This window comes from Corvus kubaryi, unplaced genomic scaffold (genome assembly GCF_017639235.1).
Source record: "Corvus kubaryi isolate FWS band 111438036 unplaced genomic scaffold, C.kubaryi_AGA036_p1.0 split3-73, whole genome shotgun sequence".
Taxonomy (NCBI): Eukaryota; Metazoa; Chordata; class Aves; order Passeriformes; family Corvidae; genus Corvus; species Corvus kubaryi.
Window position 1 is genome coordinate 41,177,951 of NW_024582091.1, and position 22,735 is coordinate 41,200,685.

The 22,735-nt window shown below is 40.0% G+C and overlaps 1 protein-coding gene across 4 annotated transcripts in view; it reads left to right on the forward strand.

Moving 5' to 3' along the window:
• TMEM181 (transmembrane protein 181) overlaps window positions 1-22,735 on the forward strand; it is a 36,851-nt gene that overhangs the window by 4,648 nt on the left and 9,468 nt on the right. The window contains exons 1-11 of one of the 4 annotated variants that reach the window (XM_042017119.1): window positions 4,313-4,397; window positions 5,152-5,296; window positions 9,104-9,207; window positions 14,116-14,171; window positions 15,407-15,497; window positions 16,049-16,167; window positions 17,230-17,346; window positions 19,240-19,320; window positions 20,325-20,424; window positions 21,106-21,236; window positions 21,842-21,933. In XM_042017119.1, coding sequence (XP_041873053.1) covers window positions 9,114-9,207; window positions 14,116-14,171; window positions 15,407-15,497; window positions 16,049-16,167; window positions 17,230-17,346; window positions 19,240-19,320; window positions 20,325-20,424; window positions 21,106-21,236; window positions 21,842-21,933 — 881 coding nt within the window. In that variant the 5' untranslated portion in view covers window positions 4,313-4,397; window positions 5,152-5,296; window positions 9,104-9,113. Of the gene's footprint in view, window positions 1-4,312; window positions 4,398-5,151; window positions 5,297-8,418; window positions 8,683-9,103; window positions 9,208-14,115; window positions 14,172-15,406; window positions 15,498-16,048; window positions 16,168-17,229; window positions 17,347-19,239; window positions 19,321-20,324; window positions 20,425-21,105; window positions 21,237-21,841; window positions 21,934-22,735 lie in introns of those variants that run through there. The other 3 variants (XM_042017118.1, XM_042017117.1, XM_042017116.1) reach the window with 3 other exon arrangements.

The window sequence follows — 22,735 nt, forward strand, 5'->3', positions numbered from 1 at the left end:
CATGATTGGCCTATTGACCCACCACCTCTCAAGGTGATAGGTTGAGCAGTAAGACACCCATTTCCAAATATTATTCTCACAAGACTGAAAACAATTCCACTGTCCTCACAACAACTTGCAGGTGTAGAAATGGTTTACATTCTCTCAAACTGTTGTCCATCCAGTTCTCATGAGAACGAAATCTTTCACAGAGAAGCTGTGAGAAGCTGAATTTCTCTAACTGCTTTCTTATGAGAAAGAGAAGTTTCACAGGAAAATTCCTCTGCTAGCCCTTGCTAGCATCCACACAATAATATGATATTTTGTACATCAAAAAGAAAAGACTATATGTAGGACATCACAAAAAGTACTTTTTAACTTGCAGCTTTAATTAATGCTTGATGTTACATAGACAATCTTCAAACCATGTAGAAAAATTTCATTGACTGCGCTTCTGCCCCTTTGGCAAAAACACCAGAGAACGGCACATCATTTGACTCAGCAACTAAGAGAAGCTATACATTTTTCCTTAGAGAACTAGTACCTGTGTGCTTCAGAGAAGAAACTTGAAGTTGCCAGAGAAGGCTGTTGTGATAAGTATACATTTCTTCCCACCTGAAAATCTTTCACCGGTGCTCAAAGTGCAAGTCTGTGAGAAGCCGTGGGGTCAACAAGACCTTGCTGGACATCCGCAGTCAAACTCCTGGAAGGCTCGTGCTGCTTCCAGCCTTGACCGAGGCAGGATCTTCAGTGGCTGCTTTGAGCCACAGCTGGTACACTTCTCTTGTTCTTCCAGGGTCCTGGCGACTGGGGGCAGAAGCTGAATGACCCCAATGTGAAATATATAGCTAGGGCCAGAAGGCTTGAAACAGAGAAAGGAGGATGAGACCAACACTGTAGCTTCATGGATTGCTTTTTAGCTGACATAAGCAGGCTCTGTGACTGGGAGAAGCCATCCTAGCTCTCATTTCCCTGGTCACACATTTCTGCTCTCTTCCTCATCTGCCCACAATTAATCTTTTATCTTCACAGTGACTGAGCAACTGATTCTTGAGTGACTTTTAACTCAAATGATTTCCACTATTTGATTCACCAGTCTACTGCACTAACATTAGTGCTGGCAAAATTCAAAGAGCTCCAGCTAGAGAGAGGCTGGATTTCACCTGTTGTCACTGAAGCTGTAGGTGTGAGCCATGAAAGTAGAGCTTTAGTGCTAAGGTGGTCAGTGTAAGTAGAATCCCAGCTGAGCGAGCATTCAGCCTGCTTATTCATAGCTCGGTCTGCCTTCTCTTGCAAGCCTCAGTCATCACACACTGTCCAGCTCCTACAACAGATGAGGCAGACAGCAGCTTCTGGCACTATTTCATCTCAGAGCAGGTCAGACAAGGCACTGAGTGGTACCTTATTGGAAGAAGCAGAGTGAGACTGACTGACTCTGTGGAGAGAGAGGAGTTTCACAGTGCCTTCCCTCCGAGTGTTTAGTTTGTAAACTCAGTGCCAAAATTTTCACAAAAAATAGCGTGCAATGTACATGTTTACAGTGTATTCACAACTCTTTGGAAGTTGGTAGATGGCAAAGAGAAATGTGGTCCCACGGCTAATTGAAGTGAGCTGGATTTCAAGCTCTGCCACCCACACAGTTCTCCAAGTGACTTTTGGCAAGGCTCCGTCTCTCTGTGCTTCAAATTTCCTACCTACTCAATGAGAAGAACATATTTTTGGTTTGGGGATAATAAATTCACATTAGTGAGACACCTGAGTGCCAGAGGGATTGGAGCAGGCCTCAGAACAGCTCAGCTGTGTGCACATAAATGGAAGTGTAACTGCAGAAGGTTGTAACTCTGCAACCGCACTTCCCAGAACACTGGGAATGCTCACAGATGTTGTAAGCATTCCGTCATTTTCTGGCCAGGGAGAACATGTTGGAGAAGCCTGAAGTGTGCTGAAAGCTACACAAGGCATGTCATAGTCATCCATGACCTAATGACTAAATTGTGGCTTGGCAGTGATAACTTGTTCTGAGCAGATGCAGTTTGTCCTTATCACTCAAAGCTTTATTTTCTTCCCCCCAGTTAATTATTGTCTACGGTTTAAATTCTTGTTGATTTAAAATGCGTGGACACCTTTTCTTCATCAATTGGTACTATGTATTTCTCAAGACAGCTATTTTTATGAGATTACTAAGTGATCATCAGTGCTGTAAATCACAGATGAGATAAATACCGGTATCAATGATTAAATTAATTCCCAGCATGTTTTTAGGTTCAGTGGTGTTACACAAGAGTCATCCTGGGTCCCACAGATCACAAGTAATGACATAAATGCCCACAGAGTACCAGAATAAAATGAATAATGTTATTAATCCTAAGTACTTTTTAAAAGGAAATGCAATAGGACCATCATATCATCTAAGTAAGCTTTTAATGAACGTATTTAATTGTTGAAGATATAATTTTTAAATTATATGTTGAGTGATCTATCTGAACATTTCTGGGGTCATCCCGAAGTGGCTCTGCTGTATATGACAAACCCCAAAGCCAGGCAATTACTCTGAATTTCATTCAACTACACATCAGATATTCCCACGTTTTAGTTACTGCAGTGCTGACTTTCTGTGAGCAAATGTTAGAGCTATCAAAAATTCGTACAAAATATAGTTTGGCTAACCCCTATACCTGCCTACTCTTTATCATCACTACCCAGTGGATCAGTTGACAATCTTTGTTGCCCAGTCTTCAGACATTTAACAGAAAATCAGAACAGAAATCCAACTTTATCCTAACGTTATGCAAGAATAAAACACTGTTAGGTATGAACTAGAGATTTGTATTAAGTAGTGTGTTTAAAGTAGTTGCTTACTCCTGGGATTTAATTTCTCTTGCTCGTGAGCTGACTGAATTCTCTGCAAACATAATACATCAATCACATCCCTTGAATACCACAAAGCTATGTGCAGGTGACTGCAGTGACAGCATTTTAATTCCACTGAAAGAGCTGGTAAACAAAACCATTTACAACCCAGGCGGCACTAAACATGGGCGTGTTCAGCATGGATGAGTCACATTGGGCCTTTTGCCTATAACAGATGGGTTTAGATTGAATTCAGAACCACTTTTCTGTCCTAAGTATTTTCTGTTTATATAGTTAAATTTCCCTCTTCTACCTGTGGTTGCTACTACTACAGCACAAGCTGGAAAAGCGCACTGGAAATGGGGGAAATACTGGTGTTATCCCCACACAATGACACATTTGTCTTCATAACCAACAGTATGAAGTTCAACAAGACCAGGTGCTGGGTCCTACACTTTGGCCAGAACTCCATGCAGTGCTACAGGCTGGGAGAGGAGTAGTTGGGAAGTGGCTCAGTGGGAAAGGACCTGTGGGTGCTGGTCAGCAGCTGAACATGAGCCAGCTGTGTCCAGGTGGCCAAGGAGGCCAATGGCATCCTGGCCTGAATCAGGAATAGTGTGGCCAGCAGGACCAGGGCAGTGATTGCCCCCTGCCTGTACTCGGCCCTGGTGAGGCTGCACCTCGAGTGCTGTGTCCAGTTCTGGGCTCCTCACTACAGGAGGGACATTGAGGGGCTGGGGTGTGTCCAGAGAAGGGACATGGAGCTGGGGAAGGGTTTGGAGCACGGGTCTGATGAGGAGCAGCTGAGGGAGTGTGGGGGGGTGTTTAGTCTGGAGAAAAGGAGGCTCACAGGAGACCTTATTGCTCTCTACAACCACCAGAAAGGAGGCTGGAGCCAGGTGGGGGTTGGTCTCTTCTCCCAGGGAACCAGTGACAGGACAAGAGGAAATGGCTTCAAGCTGAGCCAGAGGAGGTTCACGTTGGACATTAGAAGGAATTTTTTCACAGAAAGGGTGATTAGACATTGCAACAGGCTGTCCAAGGAGGTGGCGGAGTCACCATCTTTGAAAGTGTTTAAGGAAAGCCTGACGTGGCACTCGGTGCCACGGTGTAGTTGACAAGGCGGTGTCAGGTCATAGGTTGGACTCGATGATCTTGTAGGTCTTTTCCAACCTAACTGCTTCCGTGATTCTGTGTTACTGTGATTCTGAACACGCAGAGCCCGCCAGGGCAGGACCAGTCATGTGCTGGCGCCGCAAGGTGGCTCTCCAAAGATAAGGTGGTGCCGTATCGCACTCCCTCCCGAGGACTCTCTCCCGATCTCCCTCCCGCCGCCCATAGCCGAGCGCGGGCGCGTGGCCCTTCGGGCTCGCCGTAGCTTCCCCGCCCCCGCCTCAGCTCCTCCGCGGCCGGGGCGCGGCGGGGCCCGTGACGTGTCTGAGGCCGCGTGGCGGCCGCGCGGTGACGCACGCGGAAGGCGTCGCGCGGCGCCGGCGGCGGCTGTGCCACGGCAGCGGCGGCGCGCGGAGGAGGTGTCGGCACTGCGCGTGCGGCGCCGCGATGGAGCCGTGAGTGGGGGCGGGGAGGAGCGGGGGGCGCCGCGAGCCTGAGGGGCGCCGCGAGCCTGAGGGGCTGGGTCCGGGTCCGGGTCCGGGTCCGGGTCCGGGTGAAGAAACTCCGTCCTCGCAGGGAGGAGCTGAGTGTTGTCATTCACAGAATCACAGAATGGGCAAAGCTGGAAGGGACCACAGTCATTGGCCGTCTGGTCCAACCTGCCTGCTCAAGCAGGGTCAGTCCCAGAGCACAAGGCACAGGATTGTGTCCAGACAGGTCTTGAATATCTCCAGGGAGAGAGACTCCCCAGTCTCTTTGGGCAATCTGAATGTAATTCAGTTTATACACGTTATCCTCGTTAAGGAAATCAGCCCGCTGAGGGTTAAGTGAATGTTTCTGAGGCTGTGGTTCGCCACTCAGAAGCCCGAGTGGTGACTGCCCTTTTCTTTAGAGGAACCCTGTAAGTTTCCCTTTCCTATGGTGGATAAAACCTCCCCCCACCCCCGGTATGTCCACTCTCAGATTGTTTGTTAAAAGAAAAAGAAAAACTTGTTTTCCCGGATATCTCTTTGCATGGATAGAGCCATAGCCGTGACTAATTATTCAGACTTAAATGAATACAACAAACTGGAACTAAAAAAAAAAAAAAGCCAAACCCACCCCGTGCATACATATAAAGATAAAGCATGGCCATGGTTATCTGTCAGTTGTCATATAGCAGTTCTGTATAGTGCTGACAATGTTAATTTTATGCCTCTTTTTATGTAGTCATGTGCTGCCTCATTAGCTATTAACCGTTGTGGAATACATCTGCAAGAAGAAATTCAAGGTCTTCTGAGGGACACCGAAGCAAGCAATGTCTTTAAACCATGAGCAAGTGCAGGGTGTATGGATAGACCCCAGTACTGTGAACGTAGGTAGCATACGTAATCATTCAAATCAAAGTGGGTTTGATGGTTCTATTTGCGAGTGAGCCTAAAATAGAGAAGAGCAGTTGGAGGCAGAGATGTTGAGGCTAGGATTTTAGAAAAACTGCTGTGCATAAAAGCTAGTTATTTCTGATTTTAATATCAACTGTGCCTACCTACTGCTTAATCTCAGTTTTGCCACAGCTTTCTCTTCTTTAAAGTCAGTCTTAAGTGAAGACTATTGTATAACAGGGTCTGTTTTTCATGATGGTCTTCATTAAAGACTTTGTTGTACAGTCATGAGAAGTGATTTGAAGATGAGGAATATCCTGAGAAACATTTTGCTAAACCTTTTGAGGCAAAACTTTACTCCAAGAGCAAGATGTAACTCACCTTTACATCTCATGTATGAATGGCTACTGAAAGAGTGCAGTTGTTATGAGTGTGCATTTCCAAATTTCACTCTGTCACGGGTTGCACTAGTGCAGTTTAGTTTTTATTGACTGCTATTTGAGATGTCTAAGTATAACATTTCTTTGTTTGTATCTTTGTGCTTTTTCCTCTTTTGCAGTCAGTTTCAGGCATAAGTTAATTATAAACAGCTCTGAATTAGGATAAAGTTGAGTATAGGTGGTAAAAGCTGCCTGAAAGAGCTGCAGACACTTGGATGGCTAGTCCTGAGCGTTTGACTGCTGTGGTTGGGCTGATTAAAGCATCTTCTGCTGGTAAAGCAAAGCACAGTTCTTTACTTGTTTGAACAGGTGCTTCCAGAGGGAGGAACCTTTTAAAATTTTCTCATAAATGTGTTTCCAACATTTCATGCTTTATTGGGCCATTCAAATGTAAGAAAGAAGCTGTCAGTGGGGGATCACCAACTTGCACTTATGTATATTCATAAACTTTATATAATCTCTTTCCCAAAGGCAGGTGTTAAACAATGAACTTATGGGAAGGTGATTTTATCTGCTTTGTATGTCAGCTGGTGATAGGTGCAACAAGACGCTTAAATCTACACAAGAAAGTTCTGCGACTGCTGTGAGGGGCAACGAAGCGTGATAAAAATGCTATAAATTGTTGTTTGCCCTCTTGAGAAATGTAGTTAAGATTTGGCTGAGTTCTTACATTTGCTGTTAATAAAAGTGTCCATGTTGCCTTACTGACCTCTAAAGCAGCACATTTAGTCGGTGGCTTAAGTGAGACTTGAGGAGTACAGGTATGAATGAAAGGAAAACACAGGGTATGTCCCTCCTCTCTGTGTCTCCAGTCTGTGTTAGGTACCAGCATCCCTGTTGGTAGGTAGGTGTACACCTACCCATTCTGACTGCCAGGTGTTGCACCATCCGGAGAGCAGCTGGAATAAAGAATGAGCCAGTGTCTGGAACATGTTTCTTCAAAAGCTCACAAGCACACATACTCTGGCTTATGAGTAAATCAAGGTGCTAATTGCCAGTGGTTGTAATACTCTGTTGGCTGGGTGGGGAACTGGTGACTGTCCTGTAAGGAGTGTGGAGAGGGAGCTGCTTTTCATGTTCACATCATGCATTTTGAAGTGTCTGCAAAAACTTTGAAATTAGGAAACTTATCAAAAGAACCAAGAGCATGCACAGCAAGTCAGAAGTATCCTACATCAGTCTGTAGCTGTCAAGTGGATGTCCAAATACACTTGTGCTGTTCTGAACAGCTTATGTGTTATGCTTTACTGCAAACATGATACTCTTCCAGTTGTCAGCTATGCTCGACCCATGGACTTCCCTGTGTTGTGAGATCCTCAGTATGTGCTCTGCCATGAAGCATGTGGTATCCACCTGAACTCTTATAGTTAATTTAGGCGTGTCAACATTTTATGTACTGTTTTTATAATCAAGGATTTTCTTGTTAAGATTAATACTTAGGTATCTCAAGATAGTATCCCATACTTGGTGTACTTTGGTAAACAGGTCATCTGTGGAACTGAAGGAGCCCTGGAGCTGGTAGAACAATGCACCTTAGTTAGTTATTTTTGTACTAGTACGGATTTAATAGCTTTCACATGGTTTAAAGGAATGAAGGCTGGGGTTTTAAGATATTGATTTAAGAAAAAGACTGCAGTTATATCCCTGCTAAAGTTGTGCAGACAAGTTCTGGTTTGAAATGCCTGTCTTAATTGGTGTTTTTAAAAGTCGAAATCATATTTGTCTGTGAGGCTTCTGTGCAATGATCTCTGACGGAGATCTGATGCTGCTTCTGTGGTAATTACTTGGTAGTTTCATGTATGATTTGGCTTTTTTGGCTGTAAAATCAGCTGTTCTGACATCTAGATTGATGCAGAGTTTCTGCTGTGTGTAAAGATGTATGGCAAGTATTTTGCAGGTGCTCTGCCTGGAGTTCTGCACGGCCAGTTTGTGCAGACTCGTAACATTTGCAGTTACTTGCTTGCCGTTCTCATTACTTCTGTGGGGTTTCCCCCCTTTCCCACCTCCTTTGTGTGTTAATAAATTAAGATTTGGATCTCTCAAACTTTACAGTGAAGGAATAATGTAATTTTTTTTTTTTTTGCTAGTGCTTCATTTGGAGAGAATGTAGTGATTCTCAAAGAAAACAAAGGCTTGTACTGGTTTAAAGTGAATTGTTTGCTTTGCTTTTAAGGGCTGCCATGCATGCAGCATGTGGTACCTGGTCCCAGGGCTCAGGCTGGGCTTATGGGAAGAATTTCACCACCTTTTCTGCAATTCTTTGCTAATGTGGTGAACCAGTAAGAGCACCATTCAGCTGGCAAAAAGAAGTTGTTTTATTCCAAGCTAAAAGGGAGCACTGTCATTGAAGTCTTACAGTTTCATTTCTTGCCATGGTGCTCATACACCCCATCAGCCCCCCAGTCCTACAGCTTTCCCATGTAAACTGTACAGATTCTTGTGATCATACCTACTGGAACAGCAGTAAAAAGCCAGGTATATAGTGGCTCAGTTCTGGTGTAACTTAAGAATTTTTTGAATTATGTGTTTAACAAAAAGGAAGATACAGGAGGGATACCTTATCTAGGATTAATTATTTGATCATATTTCCCTTAGGCTAACAGAACTGGAAGTTACCTGTTCTCCAGGGAATGCAATTGGTATTTTGAATACACCCTGCCCTCCCCCCCTTCCATTTTGTCTTTAACCTAATGGTAACCACCAAAGCATAGTGCAAGAGATGACATTGTTTGTATGTATATTTGTATTTTAGGTGTCCGATAGTAAACTTAAGTTCAGGTTTCTATTTCCCAAGCTTTGGTGGAGCTCAGACCAGAATTCAAAGCCTGAGCATGCACATCTAGCAGATCTGGAGTTCTGCCCTACTCCTTGTTAGGGATGATCCTGCAGGGGTGAAGTATATTTATGGGGTATAGACAGCTCTTCAAGATCCTGTGCAGGTAACTGGGTTCTTAGTGATGTCTGTCCCTTTAAATTAAGCTGTCATTGCAAGAGACATAGTGTCTTGGATGTTTAAATTATTTTACTTAATTATGTACGAAATAACAAAACCACAACTTTTTCTCCCTCTAACAAATGTTTTCTATTGCTCAAGTCTTAGGACAATAGAAAACCCTAGCATAAAAAGAATGGGCAAAATTCATACATTGTGGAGCACAGATATGTGTGCTCATATATATGTTTAATAATTCGTGTTGTTATCCTTGCTCTATGAAGCAGCATTAATATTATTTTTCTTAGTGTTACATGTTACCTCAGAGTTTGGTTTAATTTTCTTTGTTGAAGAATGAATGGGGTCTATTTTCTGACCCTTTAGAAATATGACTGACACTAATTCTGTGGTTCTTTTGCTTCCTGTAGGCTGGCCCCGATGCGATTGTATACACTGTCCAAAAGGCATTTTGTTCTGGTCTTTGTAGTATTCTTTATTTGTTTTGGTCTGACAGTCTTCATAGGAATAGCAGGTAAGGATGTTCTCTTTTTAAAAGATTACAGTTCTCCTACATTTTGTCTAAACCTGTTGGTATTTATGGATGTATTTAAGTGCTAATGAGCTTACTGCTCCTGAGATGTCTGAGCAAGGGACAGGGAAGTGTTTCTTCCATCTCACTTTTTCATGGGAGTACTACCTACAAAGACTTAGCATTTGCAACTGCTTTGCAGGGGAGAGTCAGTAAAATGAAACAAAACAGCTTCATTGTAACATAATTTTTCAGCAGACTGCTACATTAATTCTTTGTATTTCTGTCTGTAAAGTGGTGGTGCTAGTTCTTAATTTCCTGTGAGGACACTGATAACTGTTCGTAAAGCCTTCTAAATGTTTGGGTGATAAATGCCACAGAAATACAAAATATTTTAGTGTAAAAATACGAACTTCACTTGTTAAATGTGTGAGCTTAGGTCTCTGGTTTCGAAGATCTTTGGAAGAGTCCTGATGTGACCTGGGAGGCTAAGCAGTTAGTGCCTGGGTGCTTTTCCTGGAGATCAGAGAGATTTGTGGTAGTCTGGTCAACAAAGACGCAGTATCACTAGGGAGTTGAAAAGCAAGGGAGCCCTCTTTATTTCATGCCAGAGGGCTTTTCCAGGGCTAAAACATTCTTGAAAAATAAGTCAGTGTGCTGCCATGGCAGTGTTAAATATACTAATATTGTGCTGTCAGGAGAGCTTTATCAATACAGAAATGACAGACAGGTAGAGGGGAAGGGAGGGACTGCTAGTGATTCCTTAGGTTTTAATTTTTATATTTTTCAAATCCATACTGCCTAGTGTGTAACTCTGAAGTTTCTTGTGGCCTGCTAGCTACTGTTCTCTCATGCTGGTTAGACATAACAAGCCTCTCCAAGCTTGCTTTCCAAGGACACCCAGATTGTCCTAGGCCCAAAATGTGTGAACCAACGTTGTAAGAAGGGGAGTAAACTTGGGGAAATTACATCTGAAGTTGTAATTGGAAAATTGATCCTGATAGGCAAATGGACCAAACTTACAAAAGTGTGAAGAACTCGTGACTCAGGATCCATCTTGGGTGGAGCCTTTTGACTGCCCGAGGTGTGCCTTTGAAGGCCCTTCAAATAAGTACCTTTGTTCCCTTATTCTTGTCTAGTCTCTGTTTTTAGGTGGCCATCTCAGGCATCACTAGTCAGTAAGCAACCCACTCCCTATATAAGAATTACTTTAGGTTGTTACCATCTTCCCCGATTTGCTGCTGACTTCCACATCACCCAGCATGTCCAGTGTGTTCTCCTGTGCCCCTCTCTGACACTTTTTGACCTGTCTGTTGGGTTGTCTCTACCTCTGCCCTGTCCTTCACCTCCTTTAGAGGGAGAAGGGCTGCCCAGGCCTGGGAGCCATCCAGTCCTGCCAGCCTTGGAAAGAAGGGCAGATTAATTGGAGACAGCTGTTCAGGCTTTTTGTGCCCATCTGTGCCTTGTAGGGAATAGATTTTTCATAATAGCCTTAAATAATAAAATTTGTCTGTGAAATAAAACCTTCTTTCCTGCTGTTTGATTTATTATAGCAGCCGAAGGCCTAAATATGCTTTCAGTTCATAAAGGTTAACTGCTGATATTCCTGTGACTTGCTGAAGGATGCTGAAGGGCATTATTTGGCCCCTAAAATACTGCATAAACACATTTGCAAAAGCACATTTTATATGAATGATAAAGGGGAAAAAAGGAATTATTTACTTTAGTGTAATTTGGCTATTTGGCTTTAAAATTGAACCACATTTGTAGTTGTGTACTTATACTGCCAGGCTGCAAGAAATTAAAGAAAGGTGTTTTATGTAAGACTAGGCAAAAAGCAATGCTCCTGGAAGACAAAACTGAGTGTTTTGTTCTTAATCAGTAGCAGAACCTGACCTGGCATGGCTGTGGGATTCTCTTCCTTGTAAGATTGGTCTGCTGGATAGTTTGGCTGACATAATTCATTATAACTTAAATATTTTTAAAAGAATGCTGTTTACCTTGGGAGGAGACTCACAGAACAATTACTGTGATATTCCTCGTGGCTTTTCTTGACAGCTGCTTGCTTCCTGTGAATAGAAGGAGAGGCCCTAACAACAGAATGCTCCCTCATTAAAGGGTACAGTCTGAGAAAAGTTCACCAAACCCGCTAAGTAAATGCAGGTGTGGGAGATACCCCCATATTTTCTGTGCTACCTGAATATGCCACTGACCACACTCTACATCTCTACTTGTAGTTCGGGAAGCCTGGCAGAAATCTTGCTTTTCATCTGAGAAATAAAGACAGTTCTTGTAACCCAAGACAGACAGACTTGTTTGGTCTTTTTTCCAAGTTGCACTCACTTTCTTTCCCTTTTCCCAATGGGTCTGTGTTATCTTTGGGGTGAGACAAGTGCAAAGGAAATCCAAGGTGCAGAACTCATTTTCTGTAGCTGTGCAGTTCATCACCTCAGGGTGGTTCTTTGCCTTTGTCTGTGATTCTGTTAAGTGAGCAAGACTAAAAGAAAAACAATAACTATTTAAATTAGTCTTCATTTGTTAGTAATACAGCCACAGCATCATTTTGGTCAGTTGCTTTAAAAAGCTTTTATATATCATTTGCTGGAGAAGTAGCAGTTATAGCACTAGAACTTCATTATTTGCTTGGTTGTTGTCCTTAAAAATTTGACTGTGATTTCTCTGTTCCAGTATTGGTTCCTATCTTCCGATTAAAAAAAAAAAAAACAACCTTAAAAAAGGCTAATTCTATTTGTTTTGTCAAGACTTAATTACTGACGTGATGGCTCACCAACTGTGAACACCCACTGAAACTCAATTGTGCTTTTTAAAACAAAAAATGCCTTTCAAAAATCTGGTTTATATGTACTTGAGAACTGAAAAGTTCAATGATACAGAACTGATTTTATAGGGGGTGGCTGTTGGTGATGTTGCACTGCAATTCTAATATGAAATTCTGTCTGTGATGGCTGAAATTCTTAATTTTTCCTTTTAAGTCTGTAAGATGGTTAATATTGTTATTAGAGCGGTTGCAGGAGCCCAAGCAGTGCTGCACGTTTAGAGCTCTCATGACAGCTAACCTAAAATACTTCTTGCACAGTGATCCCATGTTGCTCATTTATAAACTTCCTTCTTTTCCATTGTTTCTCCGTAGTGACTTTGAAGTTTTTGGTTTTTGTGAGAAACTGCTTTTCTTGCATAATTTTTGTAATACTGAGTTTGTGATTGAAAGAGCATATTTTGAGGATTAATAAATTCTGTTAAATTACCAGACCAAATATATACAGGGAGAGACCATTTGGACAGAGGGATCTTACTGGCCCAAATACAGGTGTTTATGTCCTGCTCATGTCAGGAGAAATTGCTTATACAGCTTCCATGCAGTTATCCTGCTATACATCATCTCTGTGTGTTCACAACCTGCTGTATAGTCACAGATCTTTGCCTACTCTTCCCTGTCACTTTCCTGGTTTAGTCCTTTCATGTTTTGTGTACATAAAAACGTGTGCATTCTTCTCCTCAGTACTGCATGCTCCTGCATATCAAATAGGAAATTGGACCGCCGTCTGGAACCACCTTATCAGGGGATACACACAAGATGGGGCTTTCCTCAGAGGTGCATGATAATAGGGGGAAAGGCAACACAAGCTGGAACACAAGAAATTCCAGTTAGATATTAGGAAATTTTTCTCACTATAATGGTGGTTAAATACTGGAACAGGTTTCCCAGACAGGTTGTGGGAGTCTCTGTCCTTAAAGATGTTAGAGACTTCACTGGACATGGCCCTCAGCAACCTGATCAAATTAAACAAGGGTGTGAACTAGATGTCCTCTGTATGTCTCTTCTAACATAAATTATGGTTTTATTGCTTCCCCTTTGCTGCATACAGTAGGGTGTGAGTGGATGTGTTGGTCAGTACATGCTAAGTGTGTGTGTGTGTCCATATCCAGAGTGATTGGAGGAGTGGTTGCAGAAAAGCTCTGATAACGAGCTGAGCATCTCTGACTACAATTGGACATGAAATTATTTATTAAATAGATTGTCTGCTGCAGGAGAAATTGCTTATACAGCTTCCATGCAGTTTTCTTTATTGATGTGATGATACACATAATATATGATAGCCCAGTTTTCTGTAGAAAAGGAGGGGGCCAATCTGAGTAAATTGAGAATTGTTGCTAAACAAACATGTGATACCTTGGCTTAAACAGACCAATGCAATGAAAATCCATCATTAGTCAGAAAGTGCTGTTACTGTGATTGTATAGGCAAGTACTACACGTACTTAAAAAGGCTTTAGCATCATGCACCAAATACAATGGGATGCATTTGCCCTGGTACCTGAGCCTTGAGTGCAGCGCATTACGGACACTGTGCTCCGTGTAAGCCAGGTAGCGGTAACAGTTTGGCCATGGAAAATTTGTACTGCTATTTAACGTGCAGTTTTTTCAGGTGTTTTCTGCAGGCCTTGTTGACCTTTGAGTTGCTGTAACAACAGAACCACCGGTGCTTAGCTAGCTTTTTCTGTAGCTGAGTGCTTTCATGACTGCACTCCCATAAAAACCTTGGGATATATGTATATAAATATTGTGTGGTTTGTTGTAGTAGTTTAGAGTACACGTTCAGGGCTTCTGACATGGAGTTCTTGATTTATAATTTACTTCCAATTTAATCATTCCTAGAAATACTATGGCAGAGATGCTTAAAGGAACATGCAGGTCAGATGTATAAATTATATTGAAATATCCAAGCGCTTTACCCTTTATCCGAAACATCTGAAAAGTGGAATACTGTTTACTTGCTTTGCAGGGAGGTATTTTGTACAGTCTTTTGAAAGCCTGTATTTACATCATTATTTATCAGTAATATGTATACTTCAATATTATTTTCTCTCTTCCTTCTTATATATTGTAAAGGTCCTAATGTAATTGAAACTTCTGTAGCAAGAACTGACTTAAATAACAGCCTAAAGGTAAGAGTTAATAAATACTGTTGGATTATATGAATGGCTTTATTTAATGTTAGTAATGTTAAACATTTCCCTCCTTTCCTCCAGTTGTTCTAAATGTCTTAGTGGTGCTTTCCAGTTTGAAGCTGAACATGTAATACTGTACTACCACTGTGTTACCTCATGAGTAGCCCAGCAGCAATTTCTGGTCTCTTCCTGTTGCGAGCAGGTCAGGTGGAGAATTCTAGGATGTTTCTGCACTAGGCAGTTTCTGATAAAGAAATGCATGAGTTTTTCCCTGGTGAATTAATGTTGGAGATTCTTGTAGGGAGTTCAGAAACAGAAATTGAGAACATGCATTGAAAAACAATACACTCAGTGGCAACTAATGATGTCTCTCTTGTGATTTCCCGTTCTATCATCTGTAAAGAAATGCTTTTTTCTCTTGTTATTTGTTCACTATCATGTGACCAAGATATGGGATCTGGCTTTCTAACAGGAAAATTCACATGTTCTTAAATGCTTTCATATTTTGGTTCTCAGTTCTTGCATTTTTGTTTGTCTGGCTCTTCACTATCAACTTAATATCTGAAGTATTTTTTGTGAAAGCACTAAAAAGGTTTTGTTGTGGATTTTTTTTAAATACTCTGGGACATTTCTTTTTTTTAACCTATTAGTCACCTCTATATATTTGGATTGATACAGTACTGTGGGTGGATTTTATTTTTTTTAAAATACATCTTGATTTCAAATTAGAGAAGTCTTTCTTGCATGTAGGTTTTATCTTTAATGATATCTTGCATTCTTTTGAACTGAATGTGGGATTTTTAGAAAACCTAGTGGAAAACAGGGCTTTTTTGTAATTATAGTTGAACAAGTTTAAAACTGTGTAGCAGATGAAGGCCCACAAATCTGATTTTTGAAGTAAAGTGCTAAAATTATTTCTTATATTCAGGCTAGGCCTCAGGATTTTGTTTTTCGTATCTGAATTCCTGTTTTATTGCTGCTGCTTTGATGGGCTTTAGGTAGTCATACCTTCCCTTACTGCAGTGCTGTGCAAAATAAATGTGCTGTTTAAACTACTTCTCTGTAAGACTTCTATGTCAGCTGCTTATCACACTGTCCATGGAGTAGCACATATAAATCTCTTCTCAAAAACATTCTCACAAACATGATTGACATGCCTTTCATCATTGTAACTACAGCTATGTCATGTAACAGTGTAAAGGCTGGTGCTAACTTTGTGGGGTTTTTTACAGCTGAAGCCATTTAATTTAAGTTCGCCACCACTGTCAACTTACAACCAGCAGCTGTGGCTGACCTGCGTAGTTGAGTTGGACCAGCATGATGGTGAGACTCCTACCTAATTCTCAGGAAATTGCTATAGCAACCTGTCTATTGTATCTTTAATTTCATCTGTTACGCACGATCCTGTTGCTTTCTGGCTGTGGTTGGTGGGTTTTTCCTCTGATATGCTTTTCTTCCACTTCACCCCCCTCCCTTGGTAAAGACATGGACAGCACTGATTGAATTGGAAGCAACAGGAGTTGGGGAAAAGTTGTTATTTCTGTGAAAACAGTAGTATCTAAATAATCTGTGTATTTCTTTCTTCATTTTGGGGGGAATTAAGTGTGTAGATTGTAATGATACTGATTTTTCAATAAAGCTTCCCTGTATATATGTGAGAAATACTGTATTAGTAATTGTTAATCTGTCAAGATTCAGTAAAGGGCTTGTGACTTACTGCCTACATATAAAAATACCCCTACTCCAGTAATGTATAACTGAGTAAGTCTGAGTAGTATTTGGATAGCATATGTATTTTAAATGATTTTGGAACTCTATGTGAGATTTCATTTCTGCATGTAGCAATAGATTAATGTTTTCTGTTTTAATTCCAGTATCCCTCAAGAAGAATGTGACTGTGACAGTCAAAGTACTGGGAGTGGTGAAGGATGGAAGCACACCATATGTTAACAACCAGGTTCATAATCGGACAAGATTACTCAGTTGTGCGCAAGTATGTACTTGCTTAAAAAAAGCTCTGGTGTACTGCATTTTCTTTAAATCTGTGTGCGTGCTACTTACACTGCAAATAAGAAGAATGTGTCTGTTAAACACGTCTCAGGAAAAAGTCTACAGGACAGTTTTATTTGGAGTGGCAATGTGGGCAGTGATGCTGACAAGACAGCTGCCTGTCCATCACTTTTCTGTTTACTTCTGTGACTTCTGTCTACTGCCTGTTAAAGACCCCTTTTTCTTGTTAGAGTTGCTCTTTGCCAGTAAATCAATGGGTCCTGTTCAGTCACTAAACAGATTTAGCAGTACTGAAGAAAGGAATTTTGTAGCAGAAGATTGGCTGTGAGCTTCCAGAGGAGAGAAAAATTCTTCTCCAACACCTTGCAGAGTCTGCTTGAAATCAGCTGGCTACTGTGTTCTGAAAAAGCTAAATTTTTTTGTCACTGTGAAAGAATGTTTGGATATTCTAATGTAATTTGCACTGAAATTTTTAAGATTAAAGACATCCAATCCAGCTTTTCCAGATGCAAATCCTTGAGGAAGGCCATAGCTGAAGTTTTTTATGATAAGCATATATAGTAAGTCAAGTGTTTTATTTTTATATAGATATATGCACATATCAATGAAATTTGCAGAAATTAATTACTAGTGCTCCATTAGGTTTAATTACACAGCCAAGAGAGCAATATACTTGGCTTTTATCTTTTCTCTTATTAACTTTAAAAAATGAGTTAGTACAGGATAGCCCCATCTCTTCACCTTGACCCGACAGAGTTATTCAGATCCATCCTGGTGCTGAAAGCAGTTGCTTTCACCAGCTTAAGTGAAAAGCTGGCCCTGTTTATTGTTCAGTCATTGATCCACCTGACTGACTTCATCAGTATCTTCTGCTCTCTCTGGTATCTTTCAAGAAAGTCCTGATCAGACTGATTGAGATTGGTGAGTATAATAAATATCATCAATATTGAACCATTTAGAAACAAATTCTCCAACCTATACGAAGAGCGCATGTTCTGGAATAATTTGAAGCCTTCTATGTACTATTCTCTGTGTGTGTTCACAGAAATGCAGTGAAATCATTGTTGCTCATCTGGGCTACCTGAACTACACTCAGTACAACATATTTGTTAGCTTTGAAGATCTAAAGTTAACGTACACCATCCAGAATATTACTTTCACAGTAAGTATAAAGCTTTGTACTAGTAAAAGAAGTCTCTTTAATGCCGTAGAAGTGTGCTTTATCTGTAACAAAGAAGTATCAGATTTTTGAAGATAAATAAAAAAATGTACCATAATTATTTTTTCTGTCACTACTCATGTCAGAGCTGTTATAGCATTTACTGTTGATAAGGGTCTAGACCAATTTTTTAAACTCTGTAAGGAAAAATTTTTCTCTCAGAACTACTACTGCTGTTTTCTGTAACATAAATTTAGTCTGAATGCTGGGAGATACTTTTTACAATAGGCAAGCTAGATTAGAAATCCAATTTTCTGCATTTGGTTATAGAGATGTTGCCTGTCTGAAGGATGGTATTTTTTTCAGCCTCTCCAGGAGGTATATCAGAATTATCAAAATTTTCCAGACTTCATGAAAGTGTGGGCTGGAAAGGTTTAACAAAGTCAAAGAAAAATGAAGAGATTTTTTTGGGGGGTGCTGTGCTTATGAGGAAGAGAATTTTTATTTTTTTTCAGCTAACACAAGCAGGTTACTAAAATAACTCACTAAAATGACCTCCAGTGGAATAACTATCTCAGTTCATAGTGCTAAAGATTGCTTATAAAACACTTATATCATGTGTATTGATTGACTCCAGGAAGAAATTTAGAAACATTTGCATTGGGAGAAGAGGGAACTGAACTAAGTTTATAACACAGGTTACTATGGTATATAGCATTCAGTGTGTGAGAGCAGGTTGCAACCAAAAATCTTACTGTAAAGGAAAAATATTTTTAATATACTGAATTAACTTTCTAAATATTAATATTTTTAATATTCTAATGCATAAAGCACATAATTAAAAATAAGCTCTAGGGGGAAAAAAACCCCTAAGCTCACAAACTCTTTATTTAGTGCCAGATTTCAAACAGAACAAAGTGTTGGGGCATTTGTAGTTGTACAGTTTATTATCTTGCTTTGCAGGCTGCCTTTAAGGCAGCCCTGTGTGTAACCCCAAAACCACCCCAACCCAAACTTTCCCGCAGCAACTAACATTGTCATATTTATTTCATTATTACAGTTGTTTATGGTGATCTCAGTTGAAATCAATGGATTGCCTTTTGCATAATAGGTTTCTCTACATATAATTTTCATTCTACATTTACAGTTTAAAAAGACAAGACAGAGGTTGACAGATTTAATACATTGAAAGGTAAAGCTTCTTGTTCATATGAGCAGAGCATATATTGTGCCAGGGAGTTTACATTTCAAAAATGGCTTCAGAAGCATGCCAGGTATGAGATAAATTGTCAACAGAGCAGAGTTTATGCAAACTGACATGTTATAATTAATATTTATGCCCTTCTAATAATTACAGTAGAAGAAGGAGTCTTTCCCCCTTAACCCATGTGAAGATTTCTGTGTTTGTAATAAGTTATCCTTTCTTTAAGTTCTGAGACAAGTGAGGAAGCTTTAAGAAAACAAACCCCTTACAGAAGTACCCCTGTACCTTTTTGACCACTTCATAATCAACTTATGCATTGACCTTGGTAGTACAGAAGAACACACTGGATTTACTCATTTATTGGCATTCAAACTTTGATTGAAAGTGCAACTGAAATTAATGAAGACTATCCTTTTTGTCCTGAGAGTGCTTTAACATATAACAGCACCAAGTATGTTACGAAGTGGCAGGATAAAAGAGAAGCACTGCCATTAGGCTGCTTTGCTTATTTTTTTATCAGATAGTCCTGTGAGTACAAATTTATCTTTCCATGGTGACATAGTGGAATTTGGTTGTACCTTTAAATTTTGAAAAGCCACAGAACTTTTCAGTATCTGCATAAAGCGCTAATTATTGATGTCGTATGTAGTCTGTCAAAATACCATTCATTGGGCTCTTCTGTTTTCTTGTAGTGGAAGACCTATAATCCAACTTTTTCACAAGTGGAAATATGGTTCCGATTTGTTTTTGTAGTTCTTACTTTCATGGTCACGGTAAGATTTTGTTTCAGCTTTTCTGGAGTTTAGTATGGAGGCAGCTGCTCTGCAGTGCTGTGTTTAGTAATTTAACCCCAGGCAGCAAAGTTAACATATCAGTGAATGGCTGTAAAAACATTTCTGAAACACTTAACGTATTTCATAGTTGCTGCTATTATGTTTTTACAAGTGGTATTGAAGGGACATTAAGGAAATAGGATAAATGGGAAAACTTGTTTTTCTAAACTCTGGTTTTGGATTAAACAGAAAAAAAATTCTGCTTAGACAAAGGAAATTGTGATGAGATGCTAAAGAAAAGTTTTTTTTTTCTTTGCAGTGTAGGTAGGCTCAGACTTTGGAATAGGATGGCCAGAGTGTGGGCTCTTTGAAAATGAGCAAAACTCAGTTGAATATGACCTGGATCTAACATTAAAATTATCACTGCCTTGCATGTGAAGATGGGCCAGGTGACCTCCAGCGGTCCCTTACAACCTAAATTATGCTATGATTTAGATGATGTATCCTTTCTAACCTGTCTTGCCTCCTGGAGAATAAGTGTTTGGAAAAAAAAAAAAACCAACATAAAATCTAAAATCCAGAATTTCCAGAGTAGGGACATCAAAGTCCTGCACACTTGCATAGCATTTTTCTCACATAGATGATGTTGCTCAGGAGGTAACTGAATATAAAATGCAGTCTGCTTTGTAAAAAGTGAATTCAAGTGGAAGTTGTTGATAGTGTGTGACCAGTAATGAGGCAACATTTTTTTTTTCCCCATAATGTTGATTTTCATGTACTGGTTGGTTTACTTCTTAGTTTGCTTGAGGAATTAAGTAATTTGCATTGGGGTCAGCAAGCAAACTTTAAGTAGAAACGAGGAGACCTGGCTCCTGTTTTACAGTGTTCTCAGTGGCAAAGACCTCATGAAGTAGCCTTTGCAATGTGCTGTGCTCTCTCTTAGCTCTGGTTAAACCATTGAAGGCTGTATTCCTTCCTTATAAATTGTTGTTGTTGTTTTATAGTGTCTGTTTGCACATTCCCTGCGGAAATTCTCCATGAGAGACTGGGGTATTGAACAGAAATGGATGTCCATCCTACTTCCTCTATTGCTACTTTACAACGGTACTCGTATCCTGGAATTTCTAGAAAGCCTCCTTTTTAAAAAAGAAGTAGAAAAAAAAAGAAAGAGAAGGCAAAATGAAATTTCTCCTTGAACTTATAAGCAGCTGTTTGTATGGCTTCAGAAAACTAAATTTAAAAAACCAACCCTTTCCAAGTGTAGCAAATTCAAGGGCATAAGGAGTAGGTGGATTTTGTTCTTCTCAGTCACATGAATGTCAGCTATTTGTTTAAAGCCGTGATTGGAATAGGTGCCTACCATATTGAACCTTTCAGTTTCTGTTTGTCTGCTGTCTTCTTCATTTTTTAGATACTCACACTTTAGTTAAAAATGGAGGCTACTTTTAGTCCAGTAAAACACATCAAATTCTAGCACTTTCTATCAGTACCAAAGAATATTTGCATCTTAGTCATCGTATGGTAATTTTTAGGTCATCACCTTTAACAGTGGTTTAGTAGAAAGTCTAATAAAACCTGACATCTTCTAGAAATGCTGGCAACCATTTGAGTTTCTACAGCAGAGCGGGTTGCTGCTGAAACTTCAGTTTCAGTTACTGGTGTAATTTGAAAAATCTAGGGGTTTTTTGTTCTGCTGTAGATAGATTCTGCTTAACTTTTCATAATGAAAGCTTTTTTCCTCTCTGTTTGACTTCTTTTTTTTTTTTTCCCCTTTTTTTGTTACAGATCCATTTTTCCCCCTTTCTTTTCTGGTGAACAGCTGGTTTCCTGGAATGCTGGATGATCTATTCCAGTCGCTGTTTCTGTGTGCATTGTTGTTGTTCTGGCTTTGTGTCTACCATGGTATAAGAGTACAGGTAAGGGATGCAACACTGTCTTCTACTTAGCGAGGAGACAGGACTTGTTTTGTTCAGTTCTCTCAAAAGGTAACAAAAGTGAAACCAAATTCTTACAGAACAGACATTTATTTTATTCCTAAAATACAATGTGACATGTGAAGCTTTGGAGTTAATGATTTATGGTGAAGTAGATTATTTTGAGTCTGCCAAGCCTAAATGAAACAGACGGGACAGTCATCAGAATTATGATACCATTATGCTTTGTTCTTGCTTGAAGAGTTTTGATGTTGTATGTTGTAGTTGATTGGTTTTTTAAACTACTTTAAAATACTGTGTAAGAGAAATAGGAATTCTGGAGCCTATTCATGTATTTACATTATCAGTGAAATATGTGGGACCTTATAAATAGGATGCTCCAACTCTACTTCATCTTATGAACACAAATGATGATGCAATATAATGTCTTCTCTAGTCACTTGTGCAGGATAAAAATACAGAAGATGAATCTCTTAATCCAGTTCATGTTGAGTGACACAAAGATGATAGTTATTTTATTCTGTCAAGAATGAATAAAATCTTAAATGTGGGTTCACACCTTCACCACACTATTGTTTTCCTAACAGGGGGAAAGGAAGTGCTTAACTTTCTATCTGCCCAAATTCTTTATTGTTGGACTGTTGTGGCTGGCCTCTGTTACACTGGGAATATGGCAAACGTAAGTAATTTAAAATGTAGTGCACAAGTATGAGCTGAGAGTGTTCAAGAATGAGAAGATTGTGTATACCTAGTATATACCTAGTATGCTCTGATTGTGATACAGGAACAGAGTTCAAATTCTTACCTCTTCCTGTTCTGCAAATTGTGACTGATTGAAAACAGTTCTCCATGGACAAGCTAGTAGTAAATAATTTCATAAATCTGAGTGTGATCTAGAAATCACTACTTTGTCAATATGTTGTGGCTCCCTACAAGAATCACTCCAGTGCTGTCTCAATTTATTTAAATTTTAGTAGCTGAAGCAACAGTTTGTCTGTAGTTAACTATGACATAGTTTGACCAGACTTTCTGGACTATTATACCTGCTCAGCTGGTACTGACATGGCTCAAGCTCTGCTGTCTTTACTCAAAACTCTGTTCTTTTGCTTGGTTTAGTGGTTCTCCTTTTTTTCCAATTTGTTGTGTCAACATAAAGGTGTCACTCTTCTCCACCCAGAAAACTTCATCCATTTTAGTATATTTGTTGTTTCTATCCTGTTTTAGTCTCAAGTGTTTGCCTCTTATTTTATCTCTCAGAAGGGAGATACCTTCTAACCTTCTCCTTGCCATTGTGCCTTGTTGAAAGCAGTGCAGTTGCAGGAAATGCTCATGCTGTTAGTAAAATTGCTATGAGGGAAGGTCTCATGCTGCAGTTTCCTAAGGGTAAAAGGTAAACACTGAATCCTGAAGACTTGTAGGAATCCTGAAGGTTTGTTGGAATTTACAAGATACACATTTTCTAAGAAACAAGTGGGGACATT